At 42.7% G+C, this 21,388-nt stretch overlaps 1 protein-coding gene across 1 annotated transcript; it reads left to right on the forward strand.

Moving 5' to 3' along the window:
* The first annotated feature begins 7,974 nt into the window (after positions 1–7,974).
* LOC143964149 (proteinase-activated receptor 1-like) lies at positions 7,975–20,246 on the forward strand. Its single transcript, XM_077473841.1, has 3 exons — positions 7,975–8,064; positions 13,169–13,228; positions 18,945–20,246. The coding sequence occupies exons 1-3, from the start codon at positions 7,983–7,985 to the stop codon at positions 19,958–19,960; spliced, it is 1,158 nt and encodes a 385-aa protein (XP_077329967.1). The 5' UTR covers positions 7,975–7,982; the 3' UTR covers positions 19,961–20,246.
* The last annotated feature ends 1,142 nt before the right edge of the window (positions 20,247–21,388 follow it).

Consider the following 21,388-nt stretch of genomic DNA (forward strand, 5'->3'; position numbering starts at 1 on the left):
AAGGACTACTACAGCAGAAGGGCAGCAGTCAAGTATAATATTCTTTCTATATTTGGAAGAAAGAATATTATACGTGTACAAGCCTATTACCATACCAGTCCTGAAAAAAACCTTTGTGGACCTAATAGTAACAGCTACTGATTAAACTGACTGTCCCCCACTGCCTCACGCACAGCTTCCTGCCTGTCCCTAATTAAACTCACAAAACAGAGGCTGCTGGAACAATAACTTGAATAGCACTTTTGTGGACCTAATAGTAACAGCTAATGATTAAACTGACTGTCCCTGCAGCACACAGCGTCCTGTCCCTCTCTCTACACTGACAAAAGGCAGGCTGCTGCAAAAATCAGTAGCACAGCAGTGCCTCAAACCTATATCCGGAACTACACCTAACACCTATACCAGTCCTGAAAAGAACTTTTGTGGACCAAATAGCTAGCGAATTGGGTCACTGCAATCTCTCCCTGCTCCACACAGCAACCTCTCCCTATAGTGACAGAAGAAAGAATGTAAAATGGCCACCGGATCGGGTCTATTTATAAGTTAGGAGGAATGTCCAAGTGTCCATGTGCTGTAATGTCTCAATTGGCTGTCCTGTACCCCATGATGGATGTGTCATCATAGGTCAAAGTTCTTTTACACAGTAAACACGGAAGTCCACCGAGCGAAAAGCGGCAATAGTCTGCCGATCGGTCAGATGGCGAACAGCCGAAATTCGCCGCGAAACGACCGCCGGGCGAACCGTTCAGCCATCCCTACCTGTAGCCCAGGTGTAAACCACAGGACTGCTGGATGCTGCTGGAGTGTATAAAAGTAGATGCCAGACACAGGGTCCAGTAGATCTCTGGGATATCAACCTAAAATTAAAACAATATAGGAAAGATGCCACATGGAGGGAAAAAACAAATGTGTGTAAATATACAGAGCAGATCCCAAAGTGTGTGAATAGCAAGCCCAAGGTACCGACAAGACCATACAAGATTTACCTTAAAGATGGTCCCAGGGAGGAAAAGTGGTGCCGATGGTGGGTATCCTAGCACGGAGAGGCAGGAACCTGAGGTTAATGCGGAGGGTGCAAATGTATTTGAAAGGGCTGGCCCGTCCCGCCGAATCAGCAGGAGTGGCCACAGGTGTCAGAACACGCCCCCCGAGCCTGTGGCGCACACACAGGCCCCCGTGATGACCGTGGCCGGTGTGTGTGTGTACACTTCCAGGCGTGGCCGTACACCACCCGGCGTGATGATGCAGAACGCACTGGGGGGGGGGACCCATGCCCGCGTCAGAGGCCTGTGATGCAGGAACAGCAACAGCGGGTCAGGAGAAACAGACCCGATCCTCCGTAATGGGGACGTCGTCTGCAGCAGTAATATTGCAGCAAGCAAGAAAACATACACACAGGGCAGCAGCCAGGCCAGACTGGGCTGCCCGAATCCAGGTTGGCAAAAAGCTGGAGGAGCAAGTATAGTGTGGCAAAAGGGCAATAAGTCAGGAAATCTAAAAGGAGACCTAACAAAAAGAAAAAAGAGAAAGGGGGACATATAAATAGTAGAAAAATGAATGCGGTAGAAAACAATAAAAATGAGCACTGAACAATGTAAAACAAATGAGGATATAGGAACATAGATATGAACTGGAGATGAAAATTTCTGAGATGAGAAGGCTAGGAAGGCTAGGATCGCATGTCATAGGGCTCCCATTCCGAGCCTCCAGATAAGAAACGTTCCAGGTAGGGTCTGCAGGATATGGAGGCGTTCAGACCTGGGGGTTGGGTAGCATTTGTTATTTGTTGGCTCATGAATGTTCCCTCAATTTCAGACACATCCTTACCATGCTGTTTCCAATCAGATAGCCTTGAAGAAGAGTATAACTCAAAACGCGTCGGGTATTCTCTATACATGTGTCTCATATGTCTAAAGTAGTTTAACGATTGTGAACCTTACATATTGCATTGCATGCTTGCCTTATTATGTATCCTGTATATATTTTGTGTGTATCCATGTTTGTATAGTCATAGATTTGTGATAACTACACCTTCCCATTTTTTGCTAAAATAAAACACACTCTATCCTAGAGTAGCTTTTTTCCCTTTAAAGTCCCATAAGAGAAACATCTTTCCATTTACTTTTATGGTATCTGTCAGGGAACCACACCTCTTCCTACCTGTATTAGTCTCAAACACCAGCTCTGTTTTTCAGGTTTGTGTGGGTACCATTTGCAACCAAATCCTTTAAGATTAACACCACAATGTTATCATTTCCCTCAATATTCTACAGTGAATTACCCAGCTCATTATTGTCACCATCACTTGGAACACTTGTCCCATTGTTTGCTAGGACAGTGTCTGTAAAGGGACCACATACAAGCAAGAGGTTACTCCCCCCAGGGCTTCCCAAAAGTTTCACAATGCCCTCTGTTATCCAACATTCCATAAGTGATTGTCCTACCAATAGACATTTTCCAACATTTGTTCAGATAGGTTACCCAAGTCTCTATAATCACTTCTGTGTCCTCTGGCACTTCAATCAACACATTTGGCCCTTCCAACAGTGCACCTAGAGGGCACAGTCACAGCCACTGACTTCCGCACTAGCCTGGGCGGGGAACACAAGGTTGTAGAGCAAACCTATGGAGCGGCCACTCCGTGATGACGTTAACACAAGGAAACTAGTAGAGTGGAGGCTAGGACGCTGACACCATCAAGCCTTTCATAGAGTTCCGGCTCTCTGGTTTTGGAACACAGCCAGGAGCAGGGGAACATCATATTAATTACACAAGATTGTTCCCTAGTGTCGGGTTGACACTTAAGAAATGTGAGAGTATTTTAAGAAGTTTTAATAAATGTAACAAATTTGAAACAAGATTACGCTATGGAAGTTTTCCTTTCTTCTTCCCCTTAAAGAGGAAGTAAACCCTGATGGGTTTACTTCCTCTTTCATTCCCTGCAAAGGCAAAGCATAATGGACTACTATGCATCGCATAGTAGTCCATTATGTGTCACTTACCTGACACAGGAGCCAACAATGTCACCGCTGTCCCCTGTAGTCCGGCGCATCCATCTTCTTGGTGGGTCTCGCAGCTCCGCCTCTGTCATTCGGAGAAGCCGTGATGACGGCACTCCCGTGCATGCGCACGGGAGCCGACACGCGCGGCAACTTCGTCATTGACAATGCCATGCTCAGTGCGCCTGCGCACCGCTGTCTATGGCGCATGCGCCGTAGACAGTGGTGCCTGTTTTCGGGCAAATATCTCCTAAACCGTATAGGTTTAGGAGATATTTCTTGGACCTACAGGTAAGCCTTATGCCGCGTACACACGACCAGACTTTTCAACATCAAAAGTCAGACGGAATGATTCCGGCAGACCATTCGATCGTGTGTGGGCTGCAGCGGACTTTTGATTTGCAAAAGTCTGACAGACTTTAGAAATGGAACATGTTTCAAATTTTTCCGACAGAACTCCGCCGGACCCAGTTCCTACTGAGAAATCCGCTTGTGTGTGTGCTAGTCCGACGGACAAAAACCGACGCGAGGGCAGCTATTGGCTACTAGCTATGAACTTCCTTATTCTAGTCCAGTCGTACGTCATCACGTTCAAATCCGTCGGAGTTTGGTGTGATTGTGTGTGGCCAAGTCCGTTCATTCGGAAAGTCTGTCAGAACTCTGTCAGAACTCCGTCAGAACTCCGTCGAATGTCTGTCGGACCTAAGTCCGGTCGTGTGTACACGGCATTAATCTAGGCTTACCTGTAGGCCAAAGTGGTTTCTAAGGGTGTACAACCACTTTAATTGCTGGCTGTGATCTGTGATCAAGCGAGTCTCATAGACCTTGCAGGAGGCACGCAGACCACTCGGGCATGGGAGGACGTCAATAGATGTACTCCCGGCAAAGCAGGTCCGCGCTGTAGTTCGGTTGTAGTGTAATGTGCATCTGAACAAGTTAATTACACAATTTAGGCTGATTTTACACATATAATAGTAATTTAGTGGTCTAGTGAGGAGCTGGGTTTTCTAAAACCATAAAAGTCCATCTTTCCTAGAATAAATACATATTTGGTGGAAATTGTTCATCCAATTGTTGATTTTACATAGATTTGCGCTGCAATTTATTGTCATTATCTACTAGCATATTAGTAGGATTATGAAGCATTCTTAATTGAGGTCCACAATTGACCAGGCATTTTCTGTGGCACTGATTCCTCTTTCCGCTGTGGGGAACACGAGGGGCTGAAGACCGCCATCCTACACAGGCCTGGTGTGCTGACTGACTCTCTGCTGATCAGTCCAGAGAAAGCAGCAGCCATGGAGCACATCCATCATGCCTACTGTGGAGGAGGTCAGCAGCAGCTCAGCCTGTGAGGAAGGCAACACTAAGCTGGCACCCGGGAGTCGGAGAACAGCTCGGGGGGTTGCAGAAGAGGTGGGCACCATGTCTCAGGATGGAGGAGAAGTTCTGCTGCCCCAGTGAGTTGGCTCTGGTAATCAGCACCTGGCTATAGGCACCTGTTCCCTAGGCAAGACTAACATCAGCCCTTGCCTGCCCACCGGTGGGATGTTGGTAGTCTTGCCTGGGGTGCAAAATAGTCAAGCGCTGGCCTTAAGTGCACCCTAGAGTGATTTTTATACACAACACCAGTGTGACGCAATCCAGCAATGCACTATGGGACAACTTCACACATAGGTTCACAGACTTCCCTGTTATAGGTACCAAGGCTGTTATTATTTTCTGTCCGAGTGTTTCCGAGTACCTTAACCTGCACTTATTTGTGGGCGAGGGACAGAATCCCTGCTACTGCCATGTCTGTTCTGGGCCCTTCCTTCATGAGTTCTATAGGCGTGCCATGAGATGATTACCTTAGATGTTAGCCCCTTCCCAGTCAGTGTCATCAGTACAGTGACAGTGTATAGTATGAACACTTTTCACGGTATTAGTGTCACTGGTGATGTCAGTGACAGTTAGTCAATTCCCCCCAGCGTCAGTTAATATCAAATTGCCCGCCACCGCACTATTGCAGTCCCATTATAAAAGTCTATAATCACCATCATTACTAGTAAAAGAAAAAAAATCCATTATATATCCCAGAGTTTGTAGATACTATAGCTTTCATGCAAATCAATTAATATACATTTATTAGGATTTTTTATCAAAAACATGTAGCAGAATACATTTTGGCTCAAATTTATGAAGACATTCAATTCTTTTAATTTTTTTTATTGGTTATGTTTTATTGGAGAAAGTAAAAAATATTCTTTAACCGGTTCCTGACCAGTGCACGCCGATGTACGTCGGCAGAATGGCACGGGCAGGCATATTGACGTACAGGTACGTCCAATCTTCAATGCCGCCATGCCATCGTGAGCGCGCCACCGGCAGCGCGCTCGCGTGCCGGTCGGGACCCCTGTGAGTCCGGTCGCGGGTCCTGCGGACTCGATCGCCGTGGGCATACCCGCGATCGTCTCACGGGACAGCTGAATGGAGAAATGCCGTTGTAAACAGCATTTCTCCATTCTGCCTAGCAACTAGTGACACTGATCTCTGCTCTATGTGATTGGAGCAGAGATCAGTGTTCACTAAATAAAAGCCCAACCCCCCACAGTTAGTAACACACCCCTAGGAACACTTAACCCCTACACTGCCACCCACTGGTTAACCTCTTCACTGTCAGTGTCATTTACACAGGAATCACTGCATTTATATAGCAGTGGTTGCTGTATAACTGACAATGGTCCCAAAAATGTGTCAAAAATGTCCGATGTGTCCGCCATAATGTCGCAGTCACAATAAAAAAAAAAATTGCTGATCGCCGCCATTACTAGTAAAAAAAATTCTAAAAAATTATTAATAAAAATACCATAAAACTATCCCTATTTTGTAAACGCTATAACTTTTGCGCAAACCAATCAATAATCGCTTATTGCGATTTTTTTTACCAAAAATATGTAGAAGAATACGTATCGGCCTAAACTGAGGAAAAAAATGTTTTTTTTATATATTTTTGGGGGATATTTATTATAACAAAAAGTAAAACTTTTTTTAAAGTTTTTTTCAAAATTGTCCCTCTATTTCTGTTTATAGCGCAAAAAATAAAAACCGCAGGGTTGATCAAATACCACCAAAAGAAAACTCTATTTGTGGGAAAAAAAGGACGTCAATTTTGTTTGGGAGCCTCGTCGCATGACCGCGCAATTGTCAGTTAAAGCGAAGCAGTGCCGAATCACAAAAAGTGGTCTGGTCTTTGACCAGCAAAATGGTCCAGTCTGTAAGTGGTTAAAAAATAAATAAATAAATAAAACTGTTCTTTTTTTCATTTACAAAAAAAATGTAAAACCCAGTGAGAATCAGATACCCCCAAAGTAAAGCTTGATTTATGTGAAATAAAAGTATATCAATTTTGTTTGGGTACAGCGTTGCATGACTGCACAATCGGCAGTTAGATCAGCCATACATGGTTCAAATCTTTGCCAATTCAGCAGGAACCGGCGAGATTTGAATTGTTAATGGGAAAGCTGAATGTACCCAGTTGATCGATTGATCAACTTGGGTACAACCAGCCTGCTGGATTCTGTTGCAATTATCGATATAGTCGCTAGCAATAATCACTTTCTTCTCCCGGTTGGGATGTCTCCCCCCCAGCCGGAAGAAGACAATTGGTGATTCCCCCGTCAGCACTGCCTGTGTTGATGGGGGAATCATGTGAATTTCTTTCCTGCAACCACCGGTTGCAGGAAATACATTTTTACCATGTATAGCTGGTCTTAGCCCCTGTACACACAGTCGGACATTCTGCCAACCAAATCCGTTGGATTTTGTCCGTCGGATCTTGTCCCAAACTGTTGCATACACACGATCGGACTAAGTTGTCGAAAAATCTGATCATTCAGAACGTGATGACGTAATTTCGTTACGATGGGACTACGTTCAGGCTAGTAGCCAATAGCTTTGATGTAGGAATTTGATCTGAGCATGCGTGTCACTTGGTCCGATCAAAATTCTCTACACATGATCGGAGTATGTCCGATCGAACCAGTTGGTCAGAAAATATTTCCAACATGTTGGAAAATTGGGTCCGACAGATATTCCGACGGAATCAGTCCGATGCAGACCACACACAGTCGGATTATCCGACAACACAGTCCGATAGGACACATTCCAACGGATTCTCCGACCGTGTGTACAAGGGCTTAAAGTAGCACAGTGTCGAATAGCAAAAAAAGTTCTGGTCATGAAGGGGGTAAAATCTTCCGGAGCTCAAATGGATATGGTATAGAGCAGGGTTCTCAAACTGGTGGCCCTCCAGCTGTTACGAAACTACAATTCCCATGAGGCATTGCAAGGCTGACAGTTACAAGCATGACTCCCACAGGCAGAGGCATGATGGGACTTCGCAACAGCTGGAGGGCTGCCAGTTTGAGACCCCTGTTATTGAGTGAGGAAGTATGAACCGCACTCTGGTCTTTACAGTGTGAACCACACTCTGGTCTTTACTACTATCTTGGGTTCCGTTAAAGAGGTTTACTGTCATTTCACTTACTATCTTGATGACATATTGCAAGATAGGGAGTGAGGGAACTTTTTCTAAGTAAAGTAGGGAAAAGATTGAACCCTTATTAGACTTTTTTTCTGATGTCCTTGTTGCAGCTTCTATCTCACTTCCAGTTTGATGGAACCATTGACCTTGGGACAGGACTTGAAGGGAAATCTCCGGAGCTCCGGATAGTACTGAAAACTGGACAGGGGTTCTAATCTATCTCCGCTCTATTCAAAAGTTGAATTAAAGTTTTTTGACTTGACGTACACTTTCAAAGTGTTTTCTCTCAGTACAACTACTTGGAGCAGTCAGTTATGAGCATCAAGCAATCTGTACATCTCCGAGACATTATCTGTAAGGTCCATCTTGTCCATTTCCATGACAGTTCACACCCATCAACGGCAAAAAAAGCTTCAGCTTCAGTCATCCCTCATATCAGTGCTTAGCCTGGACTGGAGATGGAAGTCCATTCGCTGTCGCGTCTCGTCCTCCTACATGCGGTCATCCTGTGCCACACAGTTAATGGAGACAATCAGGAGAGTGAGTACCAAGAGCACTTCAGCAGATCAATCCTGTGCATGGGGATGGGGTGGGAAGGAGATAAAAGGTAACAGATCAACTCTCCCCCTAGGTGGTGTCTGGATGGTGAAGTTTCAAGAGTGTCATGTTGGGGTTATAATACGATTACAGGTTTTTTATTCACCACCCGAACGAACGGTCACTTGAAGGCTAAATACTTTCAAGAATTCTGAAATCTAAGCTGGACATATTTATTCTACAATGGAGTAATGTCCAACCTCTGGAATCTGAACTTGACATGAATTTCCCTAATGCTAATTAGAATCAGAAGAATAGTGTAGCAGTTACTTTTTATATGTGTATAGTGATTCACAAACTAACTGCTTTGCAATAATTTATTATCTCAAATGGACACTTAAAGTATAACTAAAGACAAAACATTTTTTTATTTTTTGGTTTTGGATAAAGTTGAGATGGATTAGATCACCTGTCAGTTTTTATTGCTGTCTCTATCTCCGTTTCACCCTCTCTATTTGTTAGACTTGTGCACAATGGAAAATTTTATTTAGTTTTGGTTCGTTGTAATTCGTAAAATACATCATTTAGTTCTGTTATATTCGTTATGTTGCGTTAATACATTTTTGGATAATTCGTTATTATTCGTAGAGTGTCGAATTCATTCGTTCGTATTCATTGAAATTCGCTATTTATGTATGTATAGACATTCGTGATAATGATTCGTAGTTTGGAAAGTTGTTTGTTTATTGAATCTTTTAACACACACAATGACAACGTCTCTTCTCCTCGGCTCAAATACAATACAACACCCTTCTAACTCAGTTCTCAGGAATGCACTTTGCCAGTAATCCATCCTCCGGCACAAAATTAATTAGCTGATTGGACTATAAGATTTACTTTGAGCTGAACTTTTGTTTCATTAGATCTTTAACCACTTCCCACCCGGCCAATGCATATATACGGCCGGGTGGGAGCCGTCTACTCCTGATAGGACGTTCAGGAACGTCCTTCAGAAGTAGCGGGATCGCGCGTGCCCGCGCAGTGGCGCGATCCCGATGTGCTCGTGTCACCCGGACACGGCACATCTCAGATCGGCAGGGGGGCTCTGTGATTGGCCCTCCTGATCACATGACGGCCGTGTCCAATCACATGCAGATGAAGTCAGTTTAGAGCAACCTGGCAAGTAAAAAAAATATATACAGTGGTACCTTGGATTACGAGCATGATTTTTTCCAGAAGCATGCTTGAAATCCAAAACACTCTTATATCAAAGCAAGTTTCCCCATAAGAAATAATGGAAGCTCAGATAATTCGTTCCACAGTGACGGCAGACGCATGCAGTGCTGTATGTGGCCAGAGGTGCTGGGGCGCTGGTATATGCAGTACCGCATGTGTCCAGAGGTGCGGGGGCGTCACAGACACTCGGAGACACTCTGAGCGTCACCAGCGCCCCCGCACCTCTGGCCACATGCGGTACTGCACAACCCAGCAGCTTGAATCCTGCTTATCTTGTGACAAACGCTCACAAATTGAGTCAGGATTTTTTTTTTAAATAGCTCTTATTGCGAAACACCTTTGTAAATCACGTTACTCGCAAACCGAGGTTTTACTGTGGATTTTTTTCGGTTTTGTATTATTAACCCTTAATTTACTATAATCAGCCTTAATTAACTCCTTATTCTCCTCCTTCATTTAATTATTATTTTGCTGCTGATTTTTTTGTTCACTTCTATTAATAATTAAACCTTTTTTTTTGCTTTATTCAATAATATTTTTACACCTTTAACATATATTTACATATTTAACAAAAAAAATAATATATATATATATATATATATATATATAAATATATATACACCGTATTTATCGGCGTATAACAAGCACTTTTTTCCCCTTAAAATCAGGGGGAAATCGCGGGTGCATTTTATGCTCCGATCCTCTGTGATTTCAGGGCTCTGGGCGGCTTTCAGCCACCTTCGGCCCTTCTCGGCGGCTTTCGGCCGCCTTCGGGCTTTCGGCCACCTTCGGCCTTTCTCTGCGGCTTTCGGCCCTTCTCGGCGGCCGAAAACCATCGAGAGGGGCAGAGAGCGGCCGAAAGCCGCCGAGAAGGGCCGAGAGTGGCCGAAAGGCGCTGAGTACAGCCAAAGGCGGCCGAAAGCCGCCGAGGATGACCGAAGACGGCCGAAAGCCCCCAAGGGCGGCCGAGAACTACCGGACACCGCCGAGATACACAGGACATCTCGGCGGCGCCATTTTTAAAAATAAAAGGCAAGGCTGCCATGAGGACAGGCTGCAATGAGGACAGGGCTGCAATGAGGACAGGCTGCATGACAAGGCTGCAAATGACAATGACAAGGCTTCAGATGGACACTGATAAGGCTGCATTGATTGGCATTTAAATGTAAGTTTTTTTTTTTCCTTAAATTTCCCTCCTAAAAGTTTTTTTCCTTAAAATTCCCTCCTAAACTTGGGGTGCGTATTATACACCGATAAATACGGTATATATATATATATATATATATATATATATATATATATATATATATATACACACACATACATATATACTATTGCAGACAGCTGAAGTTTAACCACTTAACAACCGGCCCATAGCCGAATGACAGCTACAGGGCGGTTGTTTAACTCTGGGAGGACGTCATATGACGTCCTCCCAGAATTCCGCTCTCGCGCGCCCCCCTGGGGCGCGCACTCGAGAGCATCCTTGACCGCCGGGTCCACAGGACCCAGCACATCACGGTAAACGGCCGCTCATCGCGGCTGTTTACCACGTGATCGCTCCATCAAATGACGGAGTGATCATTTTTAAACAAACCGGCGTCATGTTATGACGCCGGTTCCTCCCTCCCCCTCTCTGTACCGATCGGTACAGAGGAGGGGGAAGAGATCGGTGTCAGCCGCGCAGTGGGCTGCATCTGCAGTGCCCACATCGCTGCTCACCGAAATTTAACCCCTCAATTCCCTGCCAATACTCTGCAATACCCTGCAATACTCTGCCGTACCAGCAAATACTCTGAAATACTCTGCAATACCCTGCAATACCCTGCAATACCCTGCAATACCCTGCAATACCCGCAAATACTCTGCAATACCCGCAAATACTCTGGAACACCCGCCAATACTCTGCAATACCCTGCCAATACTCTGCAATACCCTGCCAATACTCTGCAATACCCTGCCATAAATTGCTATACTCTGAGATACCCTGCAATACCCAGCCATAGTCGGTGATACCCTGCAATACCCAGACATAGACACCCCCCCCCCCCTCCCGCCGCCCTCCGGTGCTTCTACCGACTCGCCAATACGATCAAATCCAGAATCTTTTTTTTTTTTATTTCAGGCTTCCCAGCCTAGAGGTGAGATGTGGGGTCTTATTGACCCAATATCTCACTGTAAAGAGGACCTGTCATGCCATATTCCTATTACAAGGGATGTTTACATTCCTTGTAATAGCAAAAAAAGTGATCAAAATTTTTTTTTTTGGGGGGGGGGGGGGGGGAATGTGAAACTAAAATAAATAAAGTAAAATGAACAATAAATGTTTTTTTTTTTTTTTTTAAAGTGCCCCTGTCCCCATGTGCTCGCATACAGAAGCGAACGCATACGTAAGTCCCGCCCACATATGAAAACGGTGTTCAAACCACACATCTGAGGTATCGCTGCGAACGTTAGAATGAGAGCAATAATTCTAGCCCTAGACCTCCTCTGTAACTCAAAACATGTAACCAGTAAAAAAAATTTAAAGCGTCGCCTATGGGGATTTTTAAGTAGCGACGTTTGGCGCCATTCCACGAGCATGTGCAATTTTGAAGAGTGACATGTTAGGTATCTATTTACTCAGCGTAACTTCATCTTTCACATTATGCAAAAATTGGGCTAACTTTACAGTGTTTTTTTTTTTGAGTACAAAACTGTGCGTTCGAAAAATTGCTGCGCAAATTACCGTGCGAGATAAAAAGTTGCAATGGCCACCATTGTATTCTCCAGGGTCTTTGCTAAAAAAACATATATAATGTTTTGGGATTCTTGTAATTTTCTAGCAAATAAATGATGATTTTTACATGTAGGAGAGAAATGTCAGAATTGTCCTGGGTGCTCCAGAACGCCTGATGGCGCTCCCTGCATGTTGGGCCTCTGTATGTGGCCATGCTGTGTAAAAGTCTCACACATGTGGTATCGCCGTACTCGGGAGTAATAGCAGAATGTGTTTTGGGGTGTAATTTGTGGTATGCATATGCTGTGTGGGAGAAATAAACTGATAATATGACAATTTTGTGAAAAAAAAAAGTTAAAAAAATCTTGATTTTGCAAAGAATTGTGGGAAAAAATGACAACTTCAAAAAACGCATCATGCCTCTTACTAAATACCTTGGAATGTCTTCTCTCCAAAAAGGGGTCATTTGGGGGGTATTTGTAATTTTCTGGCATGTTAGGGTCTCAATAATTGAAATAGGTTGTCAGTCCTTAAGGTGTGATCAATTTTCAGATATTGGCACAATAGCTTGTGGACGCTATAACTTTCACAAAGACCAAATAATATCCACCAATTTGTACTTATTTTTACCAAAGATATGTAGTAGTATAAATTTTGGCCAAAATTTATGAAGAAAAAATTACTAATCTGCTAAATTTTATAACAGAAACAAAGAAAAATTCATTTTTTTTACAGAATTTTCTGTATTTTTTCTTTTATAGCACAAAAAATAAAAAACCGAGCGGTGATTAAATACCACCAAAAGAAAGCTCCATTTGTGTGAAAAAAAGGACAAAAATTTCATATAGGTCCAGTGTTGCATGACTGAGTAATTGTCATTCAAAATGTGAGAGCACCGAAAGCTGAAAATTGGTCTGGTTATTAAGGGTGTTTAAGTGCCCAGTGGTCAAGTGGTTAAACAAAGTTGCTCTAGGTAACAATAATTGGTATTGTTGAGTACTTGTACTTGTACTAACCCCTTCCTTACTTACTGGCATGTGAAAACCGCCAACATTTGTGAATGTCATCTCATTTCTAAAAATATATATTTTTTAATGATTTTAACACATCTGTAAATGAAAATTCTATTAAAATTAAATATATATTTGGCAGGTTATCCAACATATGACTTCAACACATCTATTGCAGCTGAATGGACACCAGATTTATACGGTAAGAAGCTTATTATCAATTTCTTTAGTAGCTGATAATGCTGTAATGCTGCACATGTTTCACCCGTCTATGCAAATGGGCTTCCTCAGTTCTAATAAATGTTAGGAACATACTCCAGTATTTAAATATCTCATCTTTTCATGTGACAACACTGAAGAAATGACACTTGTCTACAATGTAAATTAGTAAGTGTACAGCTTGTATAACAGTGTAAATTTGCTGTCCCCTCAAAATAACTCAACACACAGCCATTAATGTCTAAGCCACTGGCAACAAAAGTGAGTACACCGCTAAGTGAAAATGTCCAAATTGGGCCCAATTTGCCATTTTCCTTCCCCGGTGTCATGTGACTCATTAGTGTTACAAGGTCTCAGGTGTGAATGGGGAGCAGGTGTGTTAAATTTGGTGTTATCGCTCTCACTCTCTCATACTGGTCACTAGAAGTTCAACATGGCACCTCATGGCAAAGAACTCTCTGAGGATCTGAAAAAAAGAATTGTTGCTCTACATAAAGATGACCTAGGCCAGTGATGGCAAACCTTGGCACCCCAGATGTTTTGGAACTACATTTCCCATGATGCTCATGCACTCTGCGGTGTAGTGGAGCATCATGGGGAATGTAGTTCCAAAACATCTGGGGTGCCGAGGGTCGCCAACACCAGCCTAGGCTATAAGAAGAGTGTCAAGACCCTGAAACTGAGCTGCAGCACGGTGGCCAAAGTTGAACAGGACAGGCTCCCCTCATGGTCAACCAAAGAAGGTGAGTTCACATGCTCAGTGTCATATCCAGAAGTTGTCTTTGGGAAATAGATGTATGAGTGCTGCCAGCATTGCTGCAGAGGTTGAAGGGGTGGGGGGTCAGCCTGTCAGTGCTCAGACCATACGCCACACACTGCATCAAATTGGTCTGTATGGCTGTCATCCCAGAAGGAAGCCTCTTCTAAAGATGATGCATAAGAAAGCCTGAAAACAGTTTACTGAAGACAAGCAGACTAAGGACATGGATTACTGGAATCATGTCCTGTGGTCTGATGAGACCAAGATAAACTTATTTGGTTCAGATGGTGTCAAATATTACAGATGTACACAATGGAAAAATGTGTTTTGGATCATTTTGGATTAATTTGTTAAGCTTATAAATGTTGTTTCATCATATCTGCTATGTTAGAATAATTTGTTTTCAGAATTTGTTTCATATATTCAAATTTTCTTTGTATATTCTTTATTTTCAAATTGATTTGAAATTCAAATTGCAACGATTCAAAATTCGAATTTTGACATTTGAAATTTGAATTTCAGAAGACAGCTGCTGTATATTTGTTCTATCCTATTCTATCCTTTTATTATATACATTCTATTCTGTTTTATTCTATTTTATTCTATTACCCAAGTAGTAATCATCATATTATTTCACTTTTATTCCTGACTGTATTTATTGCAATGTTTGCATTTCAAATTTATGTTCAAATTCGCATTCACTTTCAAATTCAAATTTGGATCATTTGTTTTTGATATAATTTATTTTGGATTCATTGAAATTCCTTACTATTGGGATTAGAAAATTTGGATACATCCAAATAACAAAAAGTGTGTCTTAATTTCGATCATAACTAAACAAATCATACATGTTTATCAAATATCTACAAAAGAGGACACCAATTAAGAATAGGAGGGCAGAGTAGAGAATCCGAGTCTATACGTTTTAATGAGAGCGCCAAACAAATGTCCAAGAGTTACATTTTTTTCCTAATGATGAAATTAGTTCACATTAGTAAACAGGAAACAGCCAACAGGTTTCAGGGGGCTAAACATACACCCCTACATACACCCCTACATACAACCCTACATACACCCCTACATACAACCCTACATACACCCCTACATACACCCCTACATACACCCCTACATACACTCCTACATACACCCCTACACACAACCCTACATACACCCCTACATACACCCCTACATACACCCCTACATACAACCCTACATACAACCCTACATACACCCCTACATACACCCCTACATACAACCCTACATACACCCCTACATACACCCCTACATACAACCCTACAGGGGTTAGCAGAAACACAGGTTCTCTGTCTTCCCTTTAGACATGTGCAGTTCATTTCCTTCCAAATTAATATTCAAACGCATTTTTTTGTTTTACGGAGGTTCGGATATATCCGAATACCCGAATTACAATATAAACAAATTTTACCAAATGCTCCAAATAACCAAACAAAATTTTGTTCAAATTTCGGAATTTTGGACTGAAAAGCAAATTGAATTTTACATCGAACTCCAGTTGAATTCGAACTGTACACATATTGCTGAAATCAAAGACTGTGTGTGTTGTTATAGTCCCATTTTGAAACAATGCTGTTTTTGTTAAGACAAAAGTGATTTAACCGCTTGCCGACCAGCCGCTGCAGTTATACTGCGGCAACATGGCTCGGCTGTGCGAATCGCCGCCATGGTACGTCGGTACCATAGACGGCCACTAGGGGGTGCGTGCGTGCCGCCTGAGGCTCACGCGCGCCCCCCCACGCTCGCTCCCGAAGCTGATGCCAATGCCCGGTGGTCTTGATCACCACTGGGCTCCCGCGATCGCTCGGTGGGTACATGGAGAACCCGCAACTGTGTGTGTAAACACACAGTTTCCAGTTCTCAGAGGGGACAGTCCTTCATTGTTAGTCCCACTGATCGCTGTATTAATGCGAATGGTCCCAAAAATGTGTCAAAATTGTCCAACGTGTCCGCCATAATGTCGTAGTCATGATAAAAATCGCTGATCGCCGCCATTACCACTAAAAAAAATATTAACAAAAATGCCATAAAACTATCCCCTATTTTTTAGACGCTATAACTTTTTCCCAAACCAATCAATATACGCTTATTGCAATTTTTTTTTTACCAAAAATATGTAGAAGAATACATATCGGCCTAAACTGAGGGAAAAAAAAAGTTTTACATTTTTGGGGGATATTTATTATAGCAAAAATAATGCGTTTTTTTATTTTCAAAATTGTCTCTCTTTTTTTGTTTATAGCGCAAAAAATAAAAACTGCAGAGGTGATCAAATACCACCAAAAGAAAGCTCTATTTGTGGGAAAAAAAGAACGTCCATTTTGTTTGGGAGCCACGTCGCATGACCGTGCAAATTGTCAGTTAAAGCGATGCGGCGCCGAATCGCAAAAAGTGCTCTGGTCTTTGGCCAGCCAAATGGTCCGGGGCTAAAGTGTTTAAAGAGTCATTGTAATCATTTGAGATTTTTCTTTTGTTCGTTCAATTTGCTCCTTTCGAAATGAAAAAAAAAAAATCGAAAGTTTTCAATTTGACTGGTTCAAAATTTATCAATTCGAACATTTCGAATCCCCCCAAAAAAACGCTAAATAAAAAAAAAGACATAAAACGAGTTCCAAATACAAATTCAGAATTCGAATCCTGAATACGAATTGAACAAATCAACTGAATTTAACAAAACAAAAGAACTAGATTCATGAATCTAAACAAAACACATTTTTTCATCATGCACATGTCTACTTCCCTTGTCACAGAACGGTGATCTGCCTCGGTTACATAGGCAAACCGCCATTCGGTCTCTGTTGGGAACAATCGGCGGGCCCCAGCTAACATTAGGTGTGCCGGACTCTCTGATTGGCACCTGCTGTGCCCAATCACAGAGGGAGCTGGTTGCCGGAAACCCAGAGGAGGAGCCTCTAAGATCCGAAGCCCAGCAGTATATGTACGTGGGGCGGTCGGCAACTGGTTAAAAACCATGTTATGGGTCAAACTTCAGGATGGTAAAGAAACATGTAAAATGCAATGCATTACAAACTCTCTTAATACATTTAGACCAAAATGCATTCTGCTACATACAAAAAATCCCAATAAGTGTATATTGACTGGTTTGCACGAAAGGTATAAACTGGAGTTTGTATTCATTTATTTTTTATGCTAGTAATGGCCGTGATCAGCGACTTATAGCAGGACAGTACAATCTGACACTAATGCAGACTAGGAACGACGGGATTATTCCGTCTGACAATTTGATCGTGCGTGGGCTAATCCGTTCGTTTTTCTGGAATAAAATCAGGTGGACCTAGAAATAGAACAAGTTTCAAATCTATCCGATGGACTCAATTTCGACGGATTCAAATTGGGAAAACCGTTCGTCTGTATGCTGGTTCGACGGACCAAATACAAAGCAAGGGCAGCTATTGGCTACTGGCTATTGAACTTTCTTGTTTAGTCCCATTTACCTCACCATGTTCAAAATGAACTGACTTTTGCCGAAAGTCCGTCGGGAAGACCGTCGGACCTAGTTTGCCGGAAAGTCCGGACGTATGTACGCGGCATAACTGACATTTTGTGGGAACTAATAAACTGCCACTGACATCACCAGTGACATTACCACAGTGTTCAGTGCTAAAAATATATACTTCCACTGTACTAATGACACTGGGCAGGAAGGAGTTAACATCTAGTATGATTAAGGGGTTAAATATGTGCCTAACTGGTGTTTATGTGTGTACTGTGTGCTGCTTTTACTGGAAATCTAGTTGTTTTGAGAGGTTTACACTCACAGAGCTGTGTTCTGTGAAACTCAGAGCCGTTTGCCGGGTACCGGCGGTCGATCACTGGGCAGGACCTGGTGATCGCTAATGTGCTGTGGCGAATCACAGCGCAACTGGGCAGGTGGCACGCGTGTGCGCGCCCCTACCCAGAACTGCAGAATCATGTATATATGTATACTCAGAGAGTAGGTACAGGTATTCCTCTCTTCCAAGTCACCCTTTGTCTCTGCCCCTACCCACCATCAAGTTCCATCCTTTGTTCCTACCCACTCCCCAGTTCTGCCCCTTTTAAAGAAAACAGTATCAAGTATTATTTTGTGATGCTAAGTAATTGGTATGGAATTTGTTAATGATAATAGAAAATTAAGTAAAATAGATCCCCAGGAACTAGAAACAAAGCCCCCCCAAGCAACAATAGACCCCAGCCACAACAACAGATCCCCCAAGAAACAATAGACCCAATGCAACAAAATACCCCTAGCAACAAAGCCCCCCCAAGCAACAATAAACCCCAGCCACAACAAAAGATCCCCCAAGAAACAATAGACCCCCTGCAACAAAATACCCCCTAGCAACAAAGCCCCCCCAGCAACAATAAACCCCACCCACAACAACAGATCCCCCAAGAAACCATAGACCCCCTTCAACAAAATACCCCCTAGCAACAACAGATCCACCCCAAGAACAATAGACCCCTACCAGCTAGCACTGGCTGCTGGGAAACCTATTGTTGTCCAACCCCTACCAGCCAGCCAACAGTAGATCCGCTAGAAGCCAGAATTAAAAGACCTTCCCACAGCCAGCAACAATAGACCTCTTCCTCAAGAGTGCATTCCCTCCCAGCAACAACTGACCACCCAGCAACATAAGACAACCCCAGCAACAATAGACCCACCATCAACAATAGATTACACCCTCCAGAAAGAATAGATTTCCCATCAGCCAGCATCAATGGACTCTCCATCATACTGCAGAACCCCATGCCATTACTACATTCAGTGCTGGAGTTGCTGGAACTGCGTATGTGTATATGTGATTCTGCACAGCTGACCTGCACCGACGGTTAATCAATGTGTAGCTGTAAAATGTATTTAATTTTTAATTTCTGTGAATCTCTAATCTTTTTTCTTTTTCAGGCACTCCTTACTCATATTATGAAACATATTCAGAAAGCGTGTTATCCATCGTAAATTGGAGGAACATCAAGCTTATCCCATCCATCCATACTGTTGTGTTCCTTGTGGGTCTTCCTCTCAATATCATGGCGATCGTCATGTTCCTGGTGAAGATGAAGGTCAGGAAGCCGGCAGTGGTCTACATGCTCAACCTCGCCACTGCAGATGTCCTCTTCGTTAGCTTCCTGCCATTTCTCATCATTTACAGATTTTCTGGAAATAACTGGCTGATCGGAGAAGGAATGTGTCGCCTTGTCATGGCGGCATTTTACTGTAACATGTACTGCTCCATCCTATTCATGACCAGTATCAGCGTGGACCGGTTCATAGCGGTAGCCTACGCGGTGAGTTCCCTGTCATGGCGCACAGTAAACCGAGCCTGGTTGGTCTGTGGTGTCATCTGGGCAATCTCATTGGCCAGCGCTGTGCCTCTACTTCTAGGTGAACAAACCATGTTTATTCCTGAGCTAAACATCACAACTTGTTACGATGTGCAGTATACTGAAGATTTACGAGGGTTCTACTTTTACTATTTTACCACTCTTTTATCCTTGTTATTTTTCTTGCCTTTATTCATTACAACATTCTGTTACATCAGAATCATCCACAGCCTCAGTACAATAAAGATGAATAATATGCGCAAGAGATTGCGAGCCATCTACCTGACCGTAATTGTCCTTTGTGTGTTTGCCCTTTGTTTTGGCCCCACCAACGTCCTCCATTTCTCCTATTATCTTCAGATGTATTATTATGATGATGACTCTCTGTATGAGGCCTACACCATCTCTTCCACTATCTGCAGCATCAGCTGTTGTCTGGATCCTCTTATCTATTATCTGGCTTCCTCCCAGTGTCAGAGATACGTCTACAGCTTGTTGGGCCGGAAGAAAGATTATCGCCCTCCAAGAAGACAACACTCAGCACTAACAGACAAAGAGGAGTACACAGAGGTGATCTTTCAGGAAGAGACTTGCTGAAGCTTCCAAGCAAAAGTGATGGGCTGTAGGCCACAACGATCAGTCCAATTTTAACTGGATAAAAATCCCACAGAGATCAATTTTTATTGGTTGCTTTGGATACTTTACGATTTGCTTTTTGTCCTATGCAGTGAACTTTTGCAAAGCCTTTAAAAAAATCATATGAACCGTTTCAGTGCTTTGGAATTTATCATTAACTAGTATATAGATTGCTCTGCTTCCTTTTTCCTTAACATTTCCTAAACTAATATGAATTTAAAGGGGTTGTAAAGGTTCGTTTTTTATTTTCTACATAGGTTCCTCTAAGCTAGTGCATTGTTGGTTCACTTACCTTTTCCTTCGATTTCCCTTCTAAATGTTTTTTTTTCTTTGTCTGAATATCTTACTTCCTGTTTCTCCTCAGTAAACTTCTCACCATCATCCGAGCGGTGGTTAGTCAGCCAAAACAGCTTACTGAACAGCTTACTGAGGAGGAACAGGAAGTGAGAAATTCAGACAAAGAAAACAAAGAAAAAAAAAAACATTTAGAAGGGAAATCGAAGGAAAGGGTAAGTGAACCAACAATGCACTAGCTTAAAGGAACCTATTTCGAAAATAAAAAACAAACCTTTACAACCCCTTTAAAATATAATGAAATCAATGAATGCAGCTTTGAAAATATATGTTGGCTGTATGCCATATTTAGTCCCCGGTTCACACTGGTGTGACATAGGGGTTGATCTACCAAAACTGGAGAGTGCATCATTTGGTGCAGCTGTGAACGGTAGCCAATCAGCTTTAACTTCAGCTTGTTCAATTAACCACATAAGGACCAAGCCTCTTTGAGATTTGTTGTTCACAAGTTAAAAACTGTTTTTTTTGCTAGAAAATGACTTAGCCCTTGTACACACGGTCGGATATTCCGACGGAATGTGTCCGATCGGACCGTTTTGTCAGATAATCCGACTGTGTGTGGTCTCCATCGGACTGTCCATTTTACTGACAAGTTGGACTGTCCATTTTACTGACAAGTTGGAAAACTTGGTCCGTCGGATACTCCGACGGACCAAGTTTTCCAACTTGTCAGTAAAATTTTCCGACAACATGATCCGATCGGGCCTTGTCCGATCATGTGTAGAGAATTCCGATCGGACAAAGTGCCACGCATGCTCAGATCAAATTCCTACACCAAAGCTATTGACTACTAGCCTGAACGTAGTCCCGTCGTAACAAAATAACGTCATCACATTCTGAACGATCAGATTTTCCGACAACTTGTGTGTATGCAACAGTTTCAGACAAAATCCGTCAGACAAAATCTGACGGATTTGGTTGTCGGAATGTTCGACCGTGTGTACAAGGGCTTAGAACCTCCAAACATTATACATTTTTTGTCTAACACCCTAGAGCAGTGATGGTGAACCTTGGCACTCCAGATGTTTTGAAACT

Source organism: Lithobates pipiens, unplaced genomic scaffold (assembly GCF_037356315.1).
Source record: "Lithobates pipiens isolate NorthernLeopardFrog02 unplaced genomic scaffold, aLitPip1_a1.2 Scaffold_8, whole genome shotgun sequence".
Classification (NCBI taxonomy): Eukaryota; Metazoa; Chordata; class Amphibia; order Anura; family Ranidae; genus Lithobates; species Lithobates pipiens.